Source organism: Lissotriton helveticus, chromosome 7 (assembly GCF_964261635.1).
Source record: "Lissotriton helveticus chromosome 7, aLisHel1.1, whole genome shotgun sequence".
NCBI classification, from domain to species: Eukaryota; Metazoa; Chordata; class Amphibia; order Caudata; family Salamandridae; genus Lissotriton; species Lissotriton helveticus.
In genome coordinates this window covers 1,928,949,914-1,928,969,236 of record NC_136068.1, presented here as the reverse complement: position 1 = coordinate 1,928,969,236, position 19,323 = coordinate 1,928,949,914, and the positions used below count along the sequence as shown (strand labels likewise).

Sequence of the window (19,323 nt, the reverse complement as noted above, 5' to 3'; positions counted from 1 at the left end):
TTCAACTATTTATTTAGCACAAAAGAAAGTACTGGGTAGAACACAATAATAATAAGGGTCCAAGTTCCTTTGTTCTTCAGGTTCTTATCCCCTTGTCATGTACGTCCGGGTTCCAGCGCATGCAAAGGAAAAGGAAAACAACGAGGCTTTAGTAGACTGTCACGTTTCTAAGCTACTGGCCAGCACAGGGAGTGAATGAACAGGTAACCACCACCATCAATGCTACGACCACTCCTTACAGAGACCCGTGTTTGGTGCAGAATGAAGAACACGGTGCCCAGACGGTACCTCGACGGCTTACCCTGTCCCTCCCCTCTTGAACTGAAATAAGGAACGCAAACGGCCACGCACCTTGAGAAGCCACGCGTCCTCCTTCGCGTGGCTGGGCGGAACATAGAAACGTTGGCCTCCTGGCTTCGCTGCTACCGCTGCATCCGCCTTCTGGTTCTCCTTGCCGGCTTCTCTGCACCCGATGGCGGCTCTCAGAAGGGGCTCCTCCGCGTTGTCTTCGGCTTCTGGTCCTGTCGGTTCGTTGCTACCGTCCTCGTTCCGGCTGGCGTTGGACTCTTAGCGCTGCACTTCTTCCTCCCAAGACGAGTCCTTCGGGAGCACACCAGCGTCTGCGTCTTCCGGGTCCTCCCCCATAAGACGCGAGGTCGAACCCGATAGGCCCACAAAGTCAGGTGGTCCGGGGGCGAGGTCCTTCACACGAAACCCCAGGCTGTCCTTAAAGGGCCCGTAGCTGTCGGTCTGTGGGGGAGACGAAGAGGCAGTTAGCTCAGCCAGTGCCGAGCAGGGGACCCCCTGACAATCATATACCAGGCCAACTTCTCACATGCTGCATCGCATACAAACACCGAGGCAGGACCACCATTTTAATCAGCGCTATCCTCCCCATAAGTGACAGTGGCAGCTCCCACCAGAATTGCACCGAGCTTCGCAGACCCTCCACTACCCTGCCAATGTTGTGCGCCAGATATTGATCACCCATGTCCGCTAGTCTAAACCCCAAATATCGGGGTGCGGTCCTTACCCATAGAAGTCCCACCTCTGGCAGTTCCTCTTCCGGGCGTAGGGCCAGCTCTCCCAACGGGACCAGCTTGGATTTCCCCAGACTAATTCGTAAGCCCGACACATGCCCAAACCCCTCCAGGGTGTCCAGCAGCATTTACTTTGTTTATTTTTGTCCCCGTGCTGCCCTCTGTACCTGGTTTCCCCCCCTGTGCTGCTGACCCCTGCACCCGCTCCCCGCTGCCGATTCCCGCCGCCGGGGAGTGTAGCCACGCCCCCTTCCTCCCCGCTCCCGCCTCCCAGCTGCCCCTCCCTCCCTGCACTTCGCCATAAATGGCGACCGTGCGCACGCGCAGCGGTAACGCGCAGCGGGCGCGCCGATTGTGCGCCGAAGGCGCGCCAAAGGCAAGCCCGTCTGCGCCCGTCCGCAACCGGACCGCGCCCAGCGCCAGGACCCCTGGCTCCCGCCAACACCAGACCACCCGCCGGACCTACAACGCCACCGAACTCTACGCACTCAACGCCGGCAGACTCCCGGGTTGCTACCATGCCACCCCGAGACGCACCCACGGACCCTTCTGCTGCAACTCATGCAAGTTCACCTGCATCCGGACCCGCACCACTCCAACAGTGCCCAAGACCCCGACGAGCAACAACAGCAACCACCTGAAGTGCATCCTGCTCAACACCCGCTCCGTTCACAGACACGCCGTCGAGCTCTGGAACCTGATCGACACCACAGCCCCAGATGTCGCCTTCCTCACGGAAACCTGGATGAACGCCTCCTCAGCGCCCGACATCGCCATCACCATCCCGGACGGCTTCAAGATCATCCGGAGGGACCGCGTCAACCAGACAGGAGGAGGCATCGCCATCATCCACAGGAACTCCATCCGCATCACGACCAACACCGACGACACCTTCGCTGTCGCTGAGCACCTGCACTTCCAGATCCACATCGACCCCAAGACCACCCTCAGAGGCACCCTCGTCTACAGACCCCCGGGACCACGCACACAATTCAGCGAGGACATCGCCGACTTCATCATCCCGCACGCCCTTCCCTCCGCTGACTATATCCTCCTCGGGGATCTCAACTTCCACCTGGAGAACAACAACGACCGCAACACCACCACCCTGCTGGACAACCTCGCCAACCTCGGTCTCAAGCAACTGGTTACCACCCCCACCCACTACGCCGGACACACACTCGACCCCGTCTTCTCATCCAGCAAGGACATCGCCTTCAGCCACGCCACCGGACTCCACTGGACGGACCACAGCTGCATCCACTTCAGCTTCAGAAGGACCACGATCCACCACCACCAGCAACAGGTGGCCCGCAGAAGCTGGAACAAGATCACAGCCGAACAGCTCGCAACTTCCCTGAACAAGAGCCCACCCTCCAACGCAACGAACCCCAGCCAAGCGGCCACCAACCTCACGAAGTGGATCATCGACTGCGCAGACGACCTCGCCCCTCTGAGGACCCCACCTAGCAGACCCGGCAGCAAGAAAGCCCCTTGGTTCACCGACGAACTCAAGTGCTCCAAGAAGAACTGCAGAGCCCTTGAGAACACCTGGCGCAGAGACCCCACCCCGGACAACATGAGTGCCCTCAAACTCGCCACACGAAAACACCACCAACTGATTCGCACCACCAAGAAGACGGCATTCAAGGAACGACTGGACAACAACGCACACAACAGCAAGGAACTCTTCAACATCGTTAAGGAGCTCTCCAACCCCAACGCCGGAAACAACGACATCACCCCTTCGCAAGACCTCTGCAACTCCCTCGCCTCCTACTTCCACAACAAGATCGCGGACATACACAACAGCTTCAGCACGCAATCGACGCACGCCACAACCGAACCGCCGCCTCCCACCACCACCCTCCGCGCCTGGAACACGATCAGCACCGAAGACACCATCCGCACGATGAACTCCATCCACTCAGGATCTCCGACCGACCCCTGCCCCCACCACGTCTTCAACAAAGCTGACGTTATCATCGCACCCCACCTATGGGACATCAGCAACACCTCCTTCAACACCGCTACCTTCCCGGAGAGCTGGAAGCACGCAGAACTCAGCGCCCTATTGAAGAAGCCATCAGCCGACCCCACCGACCTCAAGAACTACCGACCCATCTCGCTGCTCCTGTTTCCCGCAAAAGTCATCGAGAAGACCGTCAACAAGCAGCTGGCCGCGTTCCTCGAGACGAACGGATCCCTCGACCTCTCGCAGTCTGGCTTCCGAGCCAACCACAGCACCGAGACCGCCCTGATCGCAGCAACCGATGACATCCGAGCTCTGCTTGACAACGGAGAAACGGCGGCCCTCATCCTCCTAGACCTCTCCGCGGCCTTCGACACAGTCTGCCACCGCACCCTAATACAGCGCCTCAGCAACGTCGGAATCCAGGAGAAGGCACTGGAGTGGATCATCTCCTTCCTCGCCGGTAGGACACAGAGAGTCCGCCTCCCCCCGTTCAGATCAGGCCACCGAAGTCATCTGCGGCGTTCCTCAAGGCTCCTCGCTCAGCCCAACCCTCTTCAACGTCTACATGAGTCCCCTCGCAGCCATCGCACGCCAGCACAACCTCAACATCATCTCCTACGCCGACGACACCCAGCTGATCCTCACCCTCACCAACGACCCCGCCACCGCCAGAGCTAACCTACACGAAGGGATGAAAGAGGTAGCCGAATGGATGAACAACAGCCGCCTGAAACTGAACTCTGATAAGACGGAAGTCCTCATCTTGGGATCCTCACCCTCCACCTGGGACGACTCCTGGTGGCCCCCCGCCCTAGGCAGCGCACCCAAACCAACGGACCACGCACGCAACCTGGGCTTCATCCTGGACTCCTCCCTCTCCATGACCAGACAAATCAACGCAGTCTCCTCATCGTGCTTCAATACCCTACGCATGCTACGCAAGATCTTCCGATGGATCCCCACCGAGACCAGGAAGACGGTCACCCAGGCACTCGTCACCAGCCGACTGGACTACGGCAACTCCCTCTACGCCGGAACCACCGCCAAACTCCAGAAGAGACTCCAGCGGATCCAGAACGCCTCAGCACGACTCATCCTGGACATCCCCCGCCGCAGCCACATCTCCGGACACCTGAGAGACCTGCACTGGCTCCCGGTCAACAAGCGAATCACCTTCCGTCTCCTCACTCACGCACACAAAGCCCTACACAACCAAGGCCCAGGATACCTCAACAGCCGCCTCAACTTCTACGCTCCCAAACGCCAGCTTCGATCGACCAGCCACGCCCTCGCCGCCGTCCCACGCATCCGAAGAGCCACCACAGGGGGAAGGTCCTTCTCCTACCTCGCCGCCAAGACCTGGAACTCCCTCCCGACCCACATCCGCCTGACCCAGGACCACCTCGCCTTCAGGAAGCAGCTCAAGACCTGGCTATTCGAGCAGTAGCGGACCCCCCCTCCCCTAGCGCCTTGAGACCCCCCCGGGTGAGTAGTGCGCTATACAAAATGCTTTGATTGATTGATTGGCACCGCTACTCTTGGGTCCCTTACGTACACCAGGGTGTCGTCCGCATACATGGACACCACATGATTAGTCTCGCCAAGCGTAATCCAAAATGACGCCATCCTCGTTCGGAGATCTTCCGCCAGTGGTTCCATCGCCACAGCGAAAAATAGCGGCGATAGTGGGCCCCCCTGCCTGGTTCCCCCTTTGCAGTCGGAAGGTCCGGGTCACCAGCCGCTACACTCTGATCCTGGCACAGTGTGCTGAGTACAGTAACTGTATCCTAGTACCCGCAAGACCTCCCAGAGATATGCCCACCCTACTGAGTCGAACGCTTGTTCGATGTCTAAAAGTGCTAGTGCGCATTCCTCTTGCCGGAGCACAGGCGAGTGCCAATTGTGAGACAGACTTCTTAGATTCAGGGCCGTGCTACGTTTAGGGATAAACCCCGCCAGGTCAAAGTGCCAGAGTTATTTATTACTCTATGTTTGAGCATATAAGTCACTGTAGGTCTTTTCCGCAGTCCTGCAATTCCAAACTGTCCAGCTGCAGAACTCACCTTTTTATCTACATGCACAGAATAACAGGGAAGGAATATTTTGATACAGAGGTAACCTAATAGGCCCAGCTTCTAACAATGTGATGCTGTGTGTTTGCTGTAACCTGGCCCAAGCACAGTAACATTTGAACATTCAAATGAACATTTACAAATCTCAGTAGACTTGTCATACAACAAATGTGTTCATTGTATTGTAGGTTTCTGATAATTAATTTGACTACAACGCTTTAGAGTTCTGTGTTGTGTTCTGCATTTTTTTCTTATTATATTTTCCACCCAGGCACTTTTTATAGAGCACACCAGTAAAAATATTATTGTGAGTTGGGACGGTAAGTTAACTACTTGATAATACTTCAATGGACTACCAACAAAGGGCCTTATTACGATGCCAGTTGGACAAGTAGCCGACTGGCATTGTGTCTGAAACAGGACTGTCTGACAAGGAGTCGGCGGTCCCTCTTTCCCAATTACGATTACCTTCACGGCGGTCGGAAAGTGTATGTTTCCTATTGCGCCTTGTGCTGGGTGCCACGGCACAAGCCGCAATTTTAAAAAAGTACACTTTTTAAACATCCATGCGCCGTGCATGAATGTTTGGGGGAGCACCACTGGTGCCACCTAGGCCTCCTAGCGGAGGCTGTGGGAGGAACGGGGCCCTTCTTGGGGGCCCCCTAAGTCCTTTTCCGACAGCCTTTCTATGGCGGTTGGATAGCCATAGAATGGCTGTCGGAAACATGCATCGTAAACCCCATGGCGGTACCTGAGCAGACACCGCCTCCACTTTGGGGATTACGATTCACCCTGAGAGACTCCTTGAGCCTGTCGGAGGCAGAGCAGATTCCCCCCGCGGTCATCGGTCGGACCACCTGTATCATAATACAGAAGTCGGACCAATGTCTCAGATGTCGGTTGGAAGGCCACCAACGAGCTGTCGGATGGCCTTCCGCCCAACATCATAATAAGGCCCAAAGTATTTATCTAAAATGATATTTTGTTTTGCTATTGTGTTTGTAACATTTTTAAGGCCCTTCCTCATAGGCGGAAGTCAAAAGGATTTTTTGCCTTTTCAAAATATAAAAATATAAAAACTGCTGATGTAAGATGTTAACATTATATTTATAATAATACATTGTTTAGTGGCATTATAACCTAATTTTAACATGTATTATTTCTTCTATGTGTATTTCTTTATTGATATAGGGTGTTTTATAACCTTCTCTTATGCCCCTCCCTTTAGTAGACTGCTTCTCCTTTACTCTTATCTAAAATAGTTACCAGTACATGATTTTCTGTAAACGCCTTTTAATTGTCTACTCCACTTCTTTATTCCTGCCTTTATTCATCTAAGGTTGTATTTCTGTACCAAGACACATGTTTTCTTCTTCCTCTCAGTCTTAACATTTTGCTGTTATGATTGTGTTTTTTTGGCCTGCTCTGGGCTTTTTTTTTTTTTTTTTTAAGCCAAGGTTGATAACAAAACATATACATAACACACCATTTAAAACAACACAGTTAATCTTATTTGGAATACAAAAAATCACGCTAAGTCATAGTCTCTGTTTACATCTTATACGCTTCATAAAAATAGCAGATCAAGTATAAAAGCATCATATTCCCATAGAAAAATCCTTGAGTAAACATTTACACAATAAATAAATAGATAGATAAATAAGTAACCATTTAACAAAGTCACATTTTCAGCCCTCCACCAAACAAGCTAACCACTACGTCCTTTCCTTTTGTTTTAATCAAATGTGGTGCCCCATATTTTATTAAATTTAGTAAGACCCCTATATCTTGCAGCAAAGGTGAATTCACTTTTCTTAACCCTTCTTATCTTGCACCCCATTCCAAAACTGACGGGATTAAGTCGGAGCGCCAGTTTTGGAGAATCAGTGATCTCGCAATCGCCATAGCTATATAGAGAAATCTAGTTACTGGATCAGTAAACTAAAGGTCCGGATCAAATCCAAATAGAATTAACCTGTCATTTACTTCCAGCTGCAAATTACATTATTTTTCGAGATAGACAAAAACCTCTGCCCAGAATGCATTAATCTTTGGACAGCGGAGCATAATATGAGTCCAATTTGCAGCAGGACAATTTAGACATCTGAAACATTGGGAAGACTGATTGGGGTACATTTTGGCCAGGGCAGCTGGAGTTCGATACAGAAGCCATTTACTAAAAAATAACATCATGCGCCAGTTTGCCCCTCTTAAGGAGCTGAAATTCAACCTGTTAATAGTGGTCCAAATATAGGTAGACATTTCACAGTTTTCCTGTTTTGACCATTTCCTTAAAGCTTTAGATTCAAAATCTACCCCGCTTACTGAAGTCAAATATTTCTTCCAGGCTCCAGGTTTCCTGTCTGAAACCTTAACTAACAGATCCTCCACCAGCTGATTCTGAGCCAAGAAGGAGATAGTACTGATTTCAGCTAGATATTTAAATAGAGTACTATAAGAATTCATTAAGATAAAATCATTGGTTAGTAATTGACGCATATCTGCTATAGTCACCCAGTTACCATCCCGTATAAAATCTGAAATTTTAACGAACCCACCTTCCGCCCATTTTACGGCCAGGTAACTGCGTTGTCTAACACCAATAAGGGGGAGGATCTCTTCTAACAAGGAAGCAGAGTTGATTGCAGGTATGGAATATTTGATAAAAAAAGCCTGCCTTCTTTTAAAAAGCCATTACATGCTCTTATAGCGGACCAGCTTTGGCAATCTATGCATTAACAGAGGAGAATGAATTTGGTTTCCTGACACATAAGAATAATAAAAAAATTAATAAAGAAGTGGACTTGTGGTGCGGGCTTAAACCTCGATAAATATTGTGCAAAGTACGCATCATAGTAGGCTTTGAGATTGGGAAGTGCTAATCCACCCTGATCGAGGTCATCCTGCTCTGGTCTTGACATGATTATGTATTGTCGTATCCATTTACTTCAAATTGCGTTAAATTTTTTAGGTTTCGCCTGCACATCACTCGCGAAATCTCTTGTAAAAATAAAACAATCTTAAAACGGGGTTAGAGCCCGCTCATTACTTACCATTGGTTGCCCTCCACATCACTCTTGTTTACTTGCTTCTGATTGTTCACCGCCTCCTGCTTCCTCCTGGGGCTTCGTTGGAATGCCTACTGTGGAGCATGGACCAAGCTCGCCTTCCTCTCGACGGCTAGTGTCCTACCAATAGAATGCATCTGTCTGCAGTCCCTCTCCTTCACACCCGCCTTCCTCCCGCTGTTGCCAAGCCTTCACTTGTGTTGCTTTCCCCCGTCCTCCTCCCGCTGTCCATTGTGTTACCCCACCCCACGTCATCCTCCTGCTGTTCGTTGTTTTACTCCACCTGCCTTCCTCCCTTCACTATGCAAACAAACACTGACCAGGGAAATCTCACAGGGGAAATGTAAACCCCTGTGTACAGTGTTGTCAGGGAGGCAGCAGCTTAATTCTGCTCACTGCTTGTTAATTAATGCCCGCCCAGGTCTGTAGTTGGGAGGAAATGCATGTGAACAGGCTCCCCAATCTTTGTAATCCAAGCTACCGGCATTTTGGGGTTCCTCGTCACAATTCCAGAGTGGGATCTGAAAGAGTCCCAACATCCTAATTAGAGTCCTATCTAAAAGTGCCCCGCGTCACAATAACAGGCTGGGCCAAAATGTGATGGTGCGTTATAGGACCTCGCCTAACAGTGCCATAGCATCTTAATTAGAGTAATTTCTAAATGTTTTGCGGCGTCACAAAAGCTGGGAAGGGCTGAAAGTACTCCTGCATCACAATGACATTGCACGGTATAACAGTGCGCCTGAGTCACAAACAAGCTTTGGCAAAGCCAATAGATTTCGCCAATGCAACATCTGGTGGCTTTGTCAATGTTTTTTACATGTGCAGCACAGCATCACACGCTGCTGGGCAACATGGCTTAAAGAAAAAATAAGCACTGTGACGCAGTCAATGCTGGCCACGTCATAGCACTTTTTTTCCCTTTACTTTGAGCCATGTGGCACAGCAGCTTAGGCTAATGTGCCACATGGCTTACAGGAAATTTTTTGTTTTCTTTAATGCTTGCACTTTTCTTGTTTAGTAGGCATGGTTGTTGTTGCCTTACTGTGAGTTAAGTTTCCCTCACCCCTGAATAAATATTGTCTTGGTATGGCCTAGGAACCTGAGAGTATTACTGGGAACGAGGCGATATCCTCTGTCCCTTAAAGGCCTTCCCTACAGATTGATGAATAATGTTGGGGGTGCACGTTTTACAAAGTCCAGAGAATCGAAGAAGTATTAGAAAGTCACTTCTTACAGTTTTGTTTGCACGGGAACGGTACGAGGTGTTGTTCGTGAACTTCAGATTGATTTTGGGGGTCAACGTGAAGAAATACATACGCCCCTCAAGATCCTCTCACTGTCGGTGTTGCTGTTCTGATTCACTATATTGAAGCTGCAGCTTCCACCACCTGTGCTACCATTAAGTTATTGTAATCTTTGAATCAATACATAACATCTTTGGCCCATATCGTGTGTACTGTCTCGGACCCAATTGGGGCCCTGGGTGAAGTCTGTTCTTCCTTGAATATGCTGCTGATTACAACCGGCGAATAATTTAAGCCGGGGATGCAGAACTAGAGAGCTGCTTACCTATTGTTCGTTGGCACCATCAGGAAAGGATCCAGTTATCTACTCATTTAGGACTACTTTGTCGATGGTTGCCCGATCTCTTCTGATGTTCGATTGAAACAAGTACTAATATATCACGAGACAGCTTTAAAAACCTTGAAATCCAGACAGACCGACTGTTACTATTTTGCCCTGAAGAAGCTCTCAGCTCGAGAGCGAAACGCGTTGGTTGATATCGTTCCCTAAATGTTTTTTAAAAGACAGAACAATTGTTTTTCAATAAAGAAGTGACTTCCTAATACTACTTCGATTCTCTGGACTTTGTAAACCGTCCACCCCCAACATTATTCATTAGTCGCCTGATCTGGAGCACAGGTACGCCAACCGGCAGCTGGAGTAGGGGTTGTTTGCACGGCACTGAGAGAGAACCTCTGGAACTGGTGTGAGGTACGGCATTAAGGTCCCGCTGTTGCTTTTTGTGGATTGGTTTTGTACTTCTCTACAGATTGGTTTTGGAGAAGGTGGCACTGTAGAGGAGACATGTTGAGGTTTACAGGGTAAGTGTAAAAGGAGAGTTTTTACGCCCTAAAGAATGTTGCATGAAGAGTGTGATGAGAAGAGGGACCACCAACCGCTTGATGGCCACATTCGTTAGTGTTCAACACATCTGAGGACAGTCAAAGCAATGCAGGCTTTGTTGAAGTGCCCTACTCCTGGTCAGTCTAGCAGACGAGGGAGATCAAGGCAGGAAACACACATGTGCCACAGGCTGCCTGGTTTAATGCCCTGAATCAGAAAGATGGCCCCCAAAGCTGGGTAACATTTGGTGCTGTCGCAATGTAACAGAGCTGTCTGGTTATCAAGTGTTCGAGTTGGGTCATCAGTAGTATGGTGCTTTTGTGTGTGTTTAGTTGTCTGTGTGTGGCAATGTTAGTGTTGTTTGGTGATCACAGCCGGAGTTCTTTACTAATTGTGGGAGGATAGGGATGGGCATTGCCCACTTGAAGTATCTGTTGGAGGTAATAGGGTGTATGGCATTTTGTTATCGACACCAGCATCCCTTTAAACCTGTCGAGCTCTGAGATGAGTGTAGGTGTAGTGAGTTGTGTTCCAGTGGAGCGGTATATTGTTTTTTGAAGAGTTGAGTGTTGTGAGCCTGGTGATGTCCAGCTTCATGGTGCCTTTGAGTTGTGTACATGTTTGCTTTGACTAATGTAGTCAGATTGGGTAGTTAAAGTTTATTTATCATTAAGGCTGGTGCTGTAGTGAGCTTGGCGATAGCCAAATGTATTTAATTTTTGGATGTGTACTCTGTGTTCCGTCTGGTGGCCTCTGTTAGATGTTGTGTGTTATTTTTTAAAATATTTTCTCACTGAGTTTTATATAGCGTGAACTTGACCCAAAGGTATCAGGTATCAGAGCGCTTTATGCGAGCACCGGTTACTTTACATGAGGACACATTCATTTTTGTTAGGCACGGGGAGATTATGTGATTTGCCCAGAATCACAGGATGTTGTGCGTCCTTGCAGAGACTCTAACCCGGTTCCCCAGATTTGAGGTCGACTGCTCTAGCCGTTAGGCCAACTCCTCTCCTCTACCTAAATTAAAGTATTGTGCTGTACCCAACTATATACTGTTGCCTGAGACAACTACACAGCTCTACACCATCATGTGTAGACATATCTAGGGTGCACTGTTGTGTGTGTTTATTGTTGTGTATGCTGTTGCAAGCTCCTTGATACCCAGTGGAACACATGTTGGGTTGGATGGATAGCCAATGTGTTGTGTTGAGCGTTTGTATGTTCTCGCTTGGACCGGAGTGCTGTTGTGAGTGTATGGTATACATGTGGCATTCTGTCTAATATTTCCTGTTGAATTTGTGATCTAAATGAGTAGATGTTCTGACCAAGATTCACTCCATGCAGGGCTATTCATACTAAAACAGCACAGCACAGACAGTACAAGCCATACACTACCACGCCCACAGACCCAACAGACATCCGCACGGAGCCTATAGACATGAAAAACTACTGAGCACGCATCCCTGACCGAGGTGCCCTCAAGACAAAGCAACACAGCATGCGTAACCAAATGGCTTTACCTTTATCTGAAGGGAGTCATGGTCCGGCCAGGGGCATAACACAGGACCCCGCATCCCCCACGGTACGGGGGGCCCCCAAGCTGCAGGTGGCCCCTTGAGCACATACTTAGGCCTGAGTGCTCCGTATTAAATCCGGAGCGGGGGGCTCTCTGTGTACATTGCATGGGGGGGGGGCCTTAAACTTTTGTTACTCCACTGGGTCAGGCCTTTTCCATTTTCTCACCTCACAGCTGATGCAGCGGTTTAGGTTAGGGGGGGTTTCTTTTCCTAGCCGGGTTAGTGTCTGTCATAAGTGTTTCCCTCTATAGCGGGTGTCCGAGCAGCATGAAGACAGGCTCTTATTCTTCTCCCTTATGCTGTGGTTGCCATCAAATGCCCAGGATATTCAACAACTGCCTCGCGCCTACTCCTCTTGTTCGCTTACCAATCTCCACCCTTCTCCCTCACCGTTTCATCATACTCACTCACCTGTCATCCTAAATGCATCCAGTAGATATAAGTGTCCCATCATGCAACCCATGACTGGCCTCTATGTAGAATGACCAGATTTTTAAAACCAAAGACTGAGATTTGCCTTGGATATGGAATTTGGGTTTACTTCTGAGAAAATTATGTAAGGTTGCCCACTGTAACCAAATACTTGGTGCCCCACAGAATCCAGGTTGGGGCAGGGTGAAAACTGAAGCACCAGGAGATTTGTATGGGGTAGAGAAGCATTTGTTGTGGTGTGACCATTAACCGTCCACTGTGGTAGGACAGGACTTAGTAAAGTAGTTAGGAATGACTTTTAACAACAAACTACTCATCCTCTGCGTCCTGTCTTGAAATGCTTCACCAGTGCTCCCCATCTAACTCTCCATCAGCCATCTGCTGAATTAATCGGTCAGAAGCTGCGCAGATAAAAGTCCTTTACTCAAAATGGCCAAAATATAGGTTCGCAGAGGGGTATTGGAGATATGTGTAAACGAGTTTCAGAATACAACTACTCCAAAACTCAGGTTAAACCCATAATGGTACCCCTCCCTGGGCCAAATCATCATTCCCTCGACTTGGCAATGTGGGGTCTCTAAGATTATCCCACTTCATATAGGTCTTTCTCAGCATTTGTACATGAGCTAAAAGCCAGGAGATCGCTACATTGAGATTCCACTTGCCCTAGAGAGGCACTAGAGGGTCTCTGTGGGGCACCTGCTCGAGTTGGATGCAAATATCTCCCAGCCTGACCGTTCAGGACTCAGAATCTGCGAGGCACCAATGCATATAATGATACCAATTGTGCTGCCAAAGCAATCCAAATGTTATGTATGGACTTCTATTTATTTGTATATGGTGTGACTCACAGATCGCTCCTTGTTTAGGGGATGAGGGAGGGGGAGGTGGGGCAAGTAACTGAACTGTCATGTTATCTTGTTCCTAAAATCAATCAATAAATGAAAGCAAAAAAATAAAAATAAAATAAAGAATATGTATGGCACCTCTCTAAGCCGTTTCTCATTTACCAAGCAGGTGATCTCTGAACCTGATAGGTTGGAGAATGTTATAAACAAAATAATTTGATGTGTAGAAAAGGTGCAGCAAGTGATAAGTATGCCAACAATGGCTTCAGTGCCTAGTGTTAGAGAAGGCTGCTAGAGGATAAACAAAGTATTGCAGTTTTCTTGTAATGTGTGGGTCTCAAAGTGGAGGATGTATGAGAGTGGGGGAGGTGTGTGTGAGTGATTGAGCAGAGGAACTAGAGCCAAATTTCAGTGGGGGCCTAATTCCTCCAGCAATAGGCAGAGTGGAGATGCAGGGGCTCTAAGAAGGGGTGAAAACACAACAAAGGCTTGTTAACAAGTGAATGGTCTTTTAACCGCAGCACGAATTCCGCCGCAATGCAGCGGTTTAATTAGGTGGGCGGGGCCGGGCCGTGCCGGCCAATGGACGTGCACAGCACTACGGAGGTAGTGCTTGCGATGGCTATTTGCCGAGGTGAGGGGTTAAAGACCTGTGAAGTACTGGGTGCTGCTGCAATAAGACGGTCGCCAGCCTGGGAAGCTGTCTGCGCCCGGGCTAACTCACCCGATGGAGGGGGGGGGGTTGGGGCTGAAGTCATTTGAGCCCAATGGGCGTCGCGCGCCTGTGAGTGAGTGAATGTATGAATACAAGTGGACGCTAGAATGTCAGACGGGGGACTCACAATTTTTAAAGCAAAAAACGGCTTTATTGTGGCTGTCTCTCGCCTGAAAATAAAAACCTGTTTCAATAGAAGTTGGTGGGAGAAATACATTATTTGATCCTTCATTTTTAATCTTCCACTTTCCTCTTCTCAAATGTTGGCATGCAGGTTATTGTAAATAAGGTGGTCCTTTGTAGTCTGATATAATGTAGATGAATAAGATAGATTTATTGTCAAGATAATCAGATCAGTTAATTACAGGAAGATGGTAAATCCATATAACGGCCCACCAGGAGCAGCCTCTGTCCTGCTCAGCCGGCCACCAACGGACACTCTTCAGCTCCTCCAGCACCCAACATCCCATGAGCACATCATACTTCCAGCATTCTAGACATCTTCAGGCACATCCACTCACACACTGGCTGAGCAGTAGATCATAACACAGGTATTAGCAACATTAAAAATAAACCTTTTGTGAGTTCTCAGACATAGCCTGCTGTGTCTGGCTAGAATAAAGAACAGTAATAAGGTAAATGTGCGGGTGAGCAGCACCATCGTGACATATATGCAGCGGTCAGCCATGCCATGCACTGCATCTCCCTGCACGCATGCGCAAAGCGCGTCAGCGCACGCGCGAAGCTTAACAACGCGTACGCTGATGTTTCAGAGTGCGCGCCACATGCCCCAGCGTGGCGTCGACGCACGCACGTGCTGCTGCGCACGCTCCTGGCGCCGCGCATGCGCAGACGCCTGCAGTCGCGCCGGGAGCCGCGGAGCATGCGCAGATGGCCGTCTCCATGCTGGGAGCATGTGCGTTCAATGGCGGCCGCGGCCGAGGCGGTGAACTCACCCGAGAGGTCCGGGGAGGGAGAGAGAGGGCCGTGTCTGCGCGCCTGAGCGCCCCCTCGCGGCGGTAGCGTGGTAGCGCCTCGACTCCCTCCAGCGCAGGCTCCTCCTTTCATCCGTTGGCCCTGGAGTCCGGGAGCATGACCCGGCCCGGGCCCCCGACGGTGAGTCCCGGCCCGGAAGAGTCACCGCCCGAAGCGAGAGTCACACCAGGGGTCCTGGGGGCGGGGTACAGGGCCTCATGACCGGACCGGCAGAGGAGCCCTTCGGGGGCCCCGACCAGGGATCAGAGCACAAACCCAGAGCCGCCCGGCTCACGGCGGGGGCCTCTGAAGCTTTGGAAACACCTCCGGGGCATCGGGGATGAGGAGAGGTCACTGGCGAGGGGCCACAAATGTCTGCCTGGGGCCTCCCTCCGCGGGGTTTAACCCGGCCCTGGGAGGCAAGAGCGTCCAAAGAGAACAACCACAGCAGGCGGCCTCCCCAGGCCCTCGGATGACCCCATCTCGTGCTGTCCTCTGATGATCCTCTTTCATCCTCACCTGACCCTCCTTTCATCCTCACCTGACCCTCCTTTCATCCTCACCTGTCACCTCACCCTCCTTTCATCCTCTCCAGACCCTCCTCTTTCATCCTCACCTGTCACCTCACCCTCCTTTCATCCTCCCCAGACCCTCCTTTCATCCTCACCTGTCACCTCACCCTCCTTTCATCCTCCCCAGACCCTCCTTTCATCCTCACCTGACTCCTCCGATGACCCTCCTCTTTCATCCTCACCTGTAACCTGACCCTCCTTTCATCCTCCCCAGACCCTCCTTTCATCCTCACCTGACTCCTCCGATGACCCTCCTCTTTCATCCTCACCTGTAACCTGACCCTCCTTTCATCCTCTCCAGACCCTCCTCTTTCATCCTCACCTGACTCCTCCGATGACCCTCCTCTTTCATCCTCACCTGTAACCTGACCCTCCTTTCATCCTCTCCAGACCCTCCTCTTTCATCCTCACCTGACTCCTCCGATGACCCTACTCTTTCATCCTCATCTGACTCCTGTGGTTCAGATCACCCTTCTCTCAAGCTTATCCTCAGCCCTTCACTCTCCAGCCCCTCACCTTCTCTCCTCCTTTACCCCATTTCTGACTCACCCCATCTCATGTGGTCTTCAATGCAGAAAACAGAACCGTTCAACCATCTCAAATCTCTTCCCACTCCAGATTATCCTATGCACACTTCATTCACCCTTTTCTAACTCCTCTGTCTTGCATCTACCTCTACAATCGTTGCAGTCAGTATTATGCCTCTATTTCCTCAAACCATTATTTCTCGAACTCTAATGCCTTCCCTTATCTTCTCTCAACTCTAAGGCCCTTAAATGTCTCTTGGTTCCTTCCGTATTTCTCCTCAGCCCCGTCACTCTAGCAGCTAGAGTGACGGGGCTGAGGAGAAATACGGAAGGAACCAAGAGACATTTAAGGGCCCATCTAATCCTCCTATCCTCAAGATATGTATCCTCCAGCCCCTTTAATGACTTTCCTTATCCGCAAACCATTCTCTTTCAACTCTTCTAATACCTTTCCCCATCTTCTGTCTATCTTACGACCCTTCTGTATCTCCTATGTGCTTGCACTCTAGCCTTCCAATGTCTCTAATCCTTCTGTCCATTCTCTGAGCCTTCAATATTTACTCGTCGTTTCTCTATCCTCAGAGTTCTCCTGAGTTCCTTTCTATCCTTCCCATTTTGTTTCTTACCTCCAGCCCCGTCTGTTGTCTCCCCATAGTTTCTATTCTCTTTAGATCCACCAGACTTCTTAGTTTTTCTGTACCACTTCTCAGCCCTTCTCCCCCCCTCTTCATACTAATGCCTTTCCTTGTCCTCTTCGGTGTATTGAGGAAAACCTTTACTCTCTAGTCATTTATAAAGATATCATGAGAAGCACCCCCACTTATTCTGCAGTCACACTCACCATCCCTGGTGGCTCTTGGCACATCCGCAGCCAGCCCACCAATTGGACAGGAGACTAGCAAAGGTGAAAAAAGAATACAAGGCAGCAGACCCTTTCCATGTAATGTAAATGTAAATTGATACTTGTATAACGCACTACTCACCCGCAAGGGTCTCAAGGCGCTTGTACGAATACCGCTGTGGAACCCATCCTGGCTTTCCCTGTGAGGTGTCCACTCCTGGGCACCCCCAAGGTGGAGGCCAGGCATCCATAGCGTTGTGGGGGCCGTTGTGGAGATTAAGCAAGCTATTGCCCAGAGTTGCAGAGTGGGACTCCATGATTGGAATAGGCACAGAGGCGAGAATTATCAGGTCCGTGGAATTTTGAGCCCAAGACCCGCCGAGGCGGGGAATTGAACCCTGGTCCCGGGCCAGACCTCTGCATCAGGGTCTGCCGCTCTAACCATTGAGCCACACTTGAGCCATCTATGAACCAGGATATGGAACAGCATCCCTGTAATCATGAGGACCACCCAAACACTGCTGCAATTTAGGAAAGAGTTGAAGTTACACTTCTTTAACCCCTTCCATGCTCATGACAAGGTCAGCTCGTCATGCAGTGCAGCCGAGCTGACCATGTAATTTCAATGGAAATTAGAGTAAAAGCGGGAATTGCCTTAGCACCAAAGGGGTTAAAGAACAATATATCTCCATGCAATAACAATACAGGAACACACTACCTCTCCTATTCTTGACTTAATGCTTACCCTTCACCCTGTACCGTGCTCTGCTGCCCTGTGGCAAGGTTTGTGCTGTACAAATACCAAATATATACATAAATACATCACAATACTTCTAATGCCTCTGGAACAGGGGTGGGAGCACACCGCTTCACCTCCCAGCAAGGTTTGCCCCTGCCATTGTGTGTAAATGCAGTTTCGGTTACTTGCTTGCTTCAAGAGTGTTCGAGTGTTTCACTACAGTTGGCGCAGATTGTGCTGATCTCTAGACATGTGTTTCTGGTTCTTTAACCGTCATCAGTAGAGATTACAGTATTTGAAATGTGGGGTTTGCTGAGTAGGCTGCCAACATTTTTCTCAGGTCAGGTACCTCTCACAGGCATGCAGGTGCTTCATCCATGAGCTCGTCAGCTCAATGACTCAAAGGAGTACTATTAAACAGGAACAGGGGTGGGAGCACACCGCTTCACCTCCCAGCAAGGTTTGCCCCTGGCATTGTGGTAAATGCAGTTTCGGTTACTTGCTTGCTTTAAGCGTGTTCGAGTGTTTCGCCACAGTTCGCACAGATAGAGCTGATCTCCAGACAGGTGTTTCTATTTCTTTAATCGTCATCAGTAGAGCTTACAGTCTTTGAAATTTGGGGTTTGCTGAGTAGGCTGCCAGCATCTTTCTCAGATCAGGTACCTCTCAGAGGCAGCCGGTGCTTCATCCACGAGCTTGTCAGCTCAATGACTCAAGGGAGTACTATTAAACAGGAACTGGGGTGGGAGCACACCGCTTCACCTCCCAGCAAAGAACCAGAAACACGTGTCTAGAGATCAGCACTATCTGCGCCAACTGTGGCAAAACACTCGAACACTCTTGAAGCAAGCAAATAACCGAAACTGCATTTACCACAATGCCAGGGGCGAACCTTGCTGGGGGGTGAAGCGGTGTGCTCCCACCCCTGTTTCCACTTCTAATGCCTCTCTTTGTTGACTTTCTGTCCTCTGCACCTGTCATTCTCTCATTTGTTCTGAATCTCTCTACAGCCTCACTCTTTCCATTATGTCATCTTGCTTCTCTTTGTTTTCTTCTAACTCTCCTCAAAACTCTTAAATCTCCTCTCACAACTCCTCTAAAGTTTTACTTCTCTTTTGTTGAACATCAGACCTTATTGTCTCTCCACCTTTCTTCATCTTGTTTACCCTCCAACTCTGCGTTATCTCCAGCCCTTCAAAAGCCTCATCCACTTCTGTTTTTTCATCTTCTGCCTCACTTCCTTCTCTTCTACTTGTTCATTTCAATCTCTCCTAGGTTCTGTTGTCTCCTAAGCTTTTTTCAGTTTCTCTCTGTCTCCTCGTGCTTCTCAACTCCCATTCTGAATTTAACTCCTCTCTCTTCTGAGCCCCTTCCAGACACTTCTCCACCAATTCTGCTTCTGTCTCTCCTAAGTCCTTCCCCAATTTCCCTCACCGCTTGTCTCCTAGTACCCTTTGTCTTCTCACACTGTCTCTCCTCCACCCCATTGTCTCATCAACGCGCTTTCACTCGTATCACATACCCTCAGCCCGTTCTCTTCTCCTACTTCTCTCCTCAGAGTCTTCTGACTCGCCATGGTCTTCGTATCTCTACTGAGACCAATCCCAATGTTCCCAAGCTCTCAATCTTCTTTCACCCCAGTCTCTTCTCAGCTTCTTTTGTTTCTTCTTGTCATTGGTATCCTTACAACTAATCCATAACCAGGTCTTCTCTCATGCATTAGCCACACCTCTTTGTTTTGCCCCCTCTAGAGGTTGCAGCACACTGCCTGCGCCGTGTGACCCCCAGCAAATACAACTAAAAATCAAG

The 19,323-nt window shown here is 49.7% G+C and overlaps 1 protein-coding gene across 7 annotated transcripts in view; it reads left to right on the top strand.

Annotated features, from left to right (window-relative positions):
* Positions 1 to 14,736: 14,736 nt before the first annotated feature.
* LOC144770911 (uncharacterized) overlaps positions 14,737 to 19,323 on the top strand; it is a 234,749-nt gene continuing 230,162 nt past the window's right edge. For all 7 annotated transcript variants that reach the window (XM_078655713.1, XM_078655716.1, XM_078655715.1 and 4 more), the window contains exon 1: positions 14,737 to 14,976. In XM_078655713.1, coding sequence (XP_078511839.1) covers positions 14,953 to 14,976 — 24 coding nt within the window. In that variant the 5' untranslated portion in view covers positions 14,737 to 14,952. The remainder of the gene's footprint in view (positions 14,977 to 19,323) is intronic.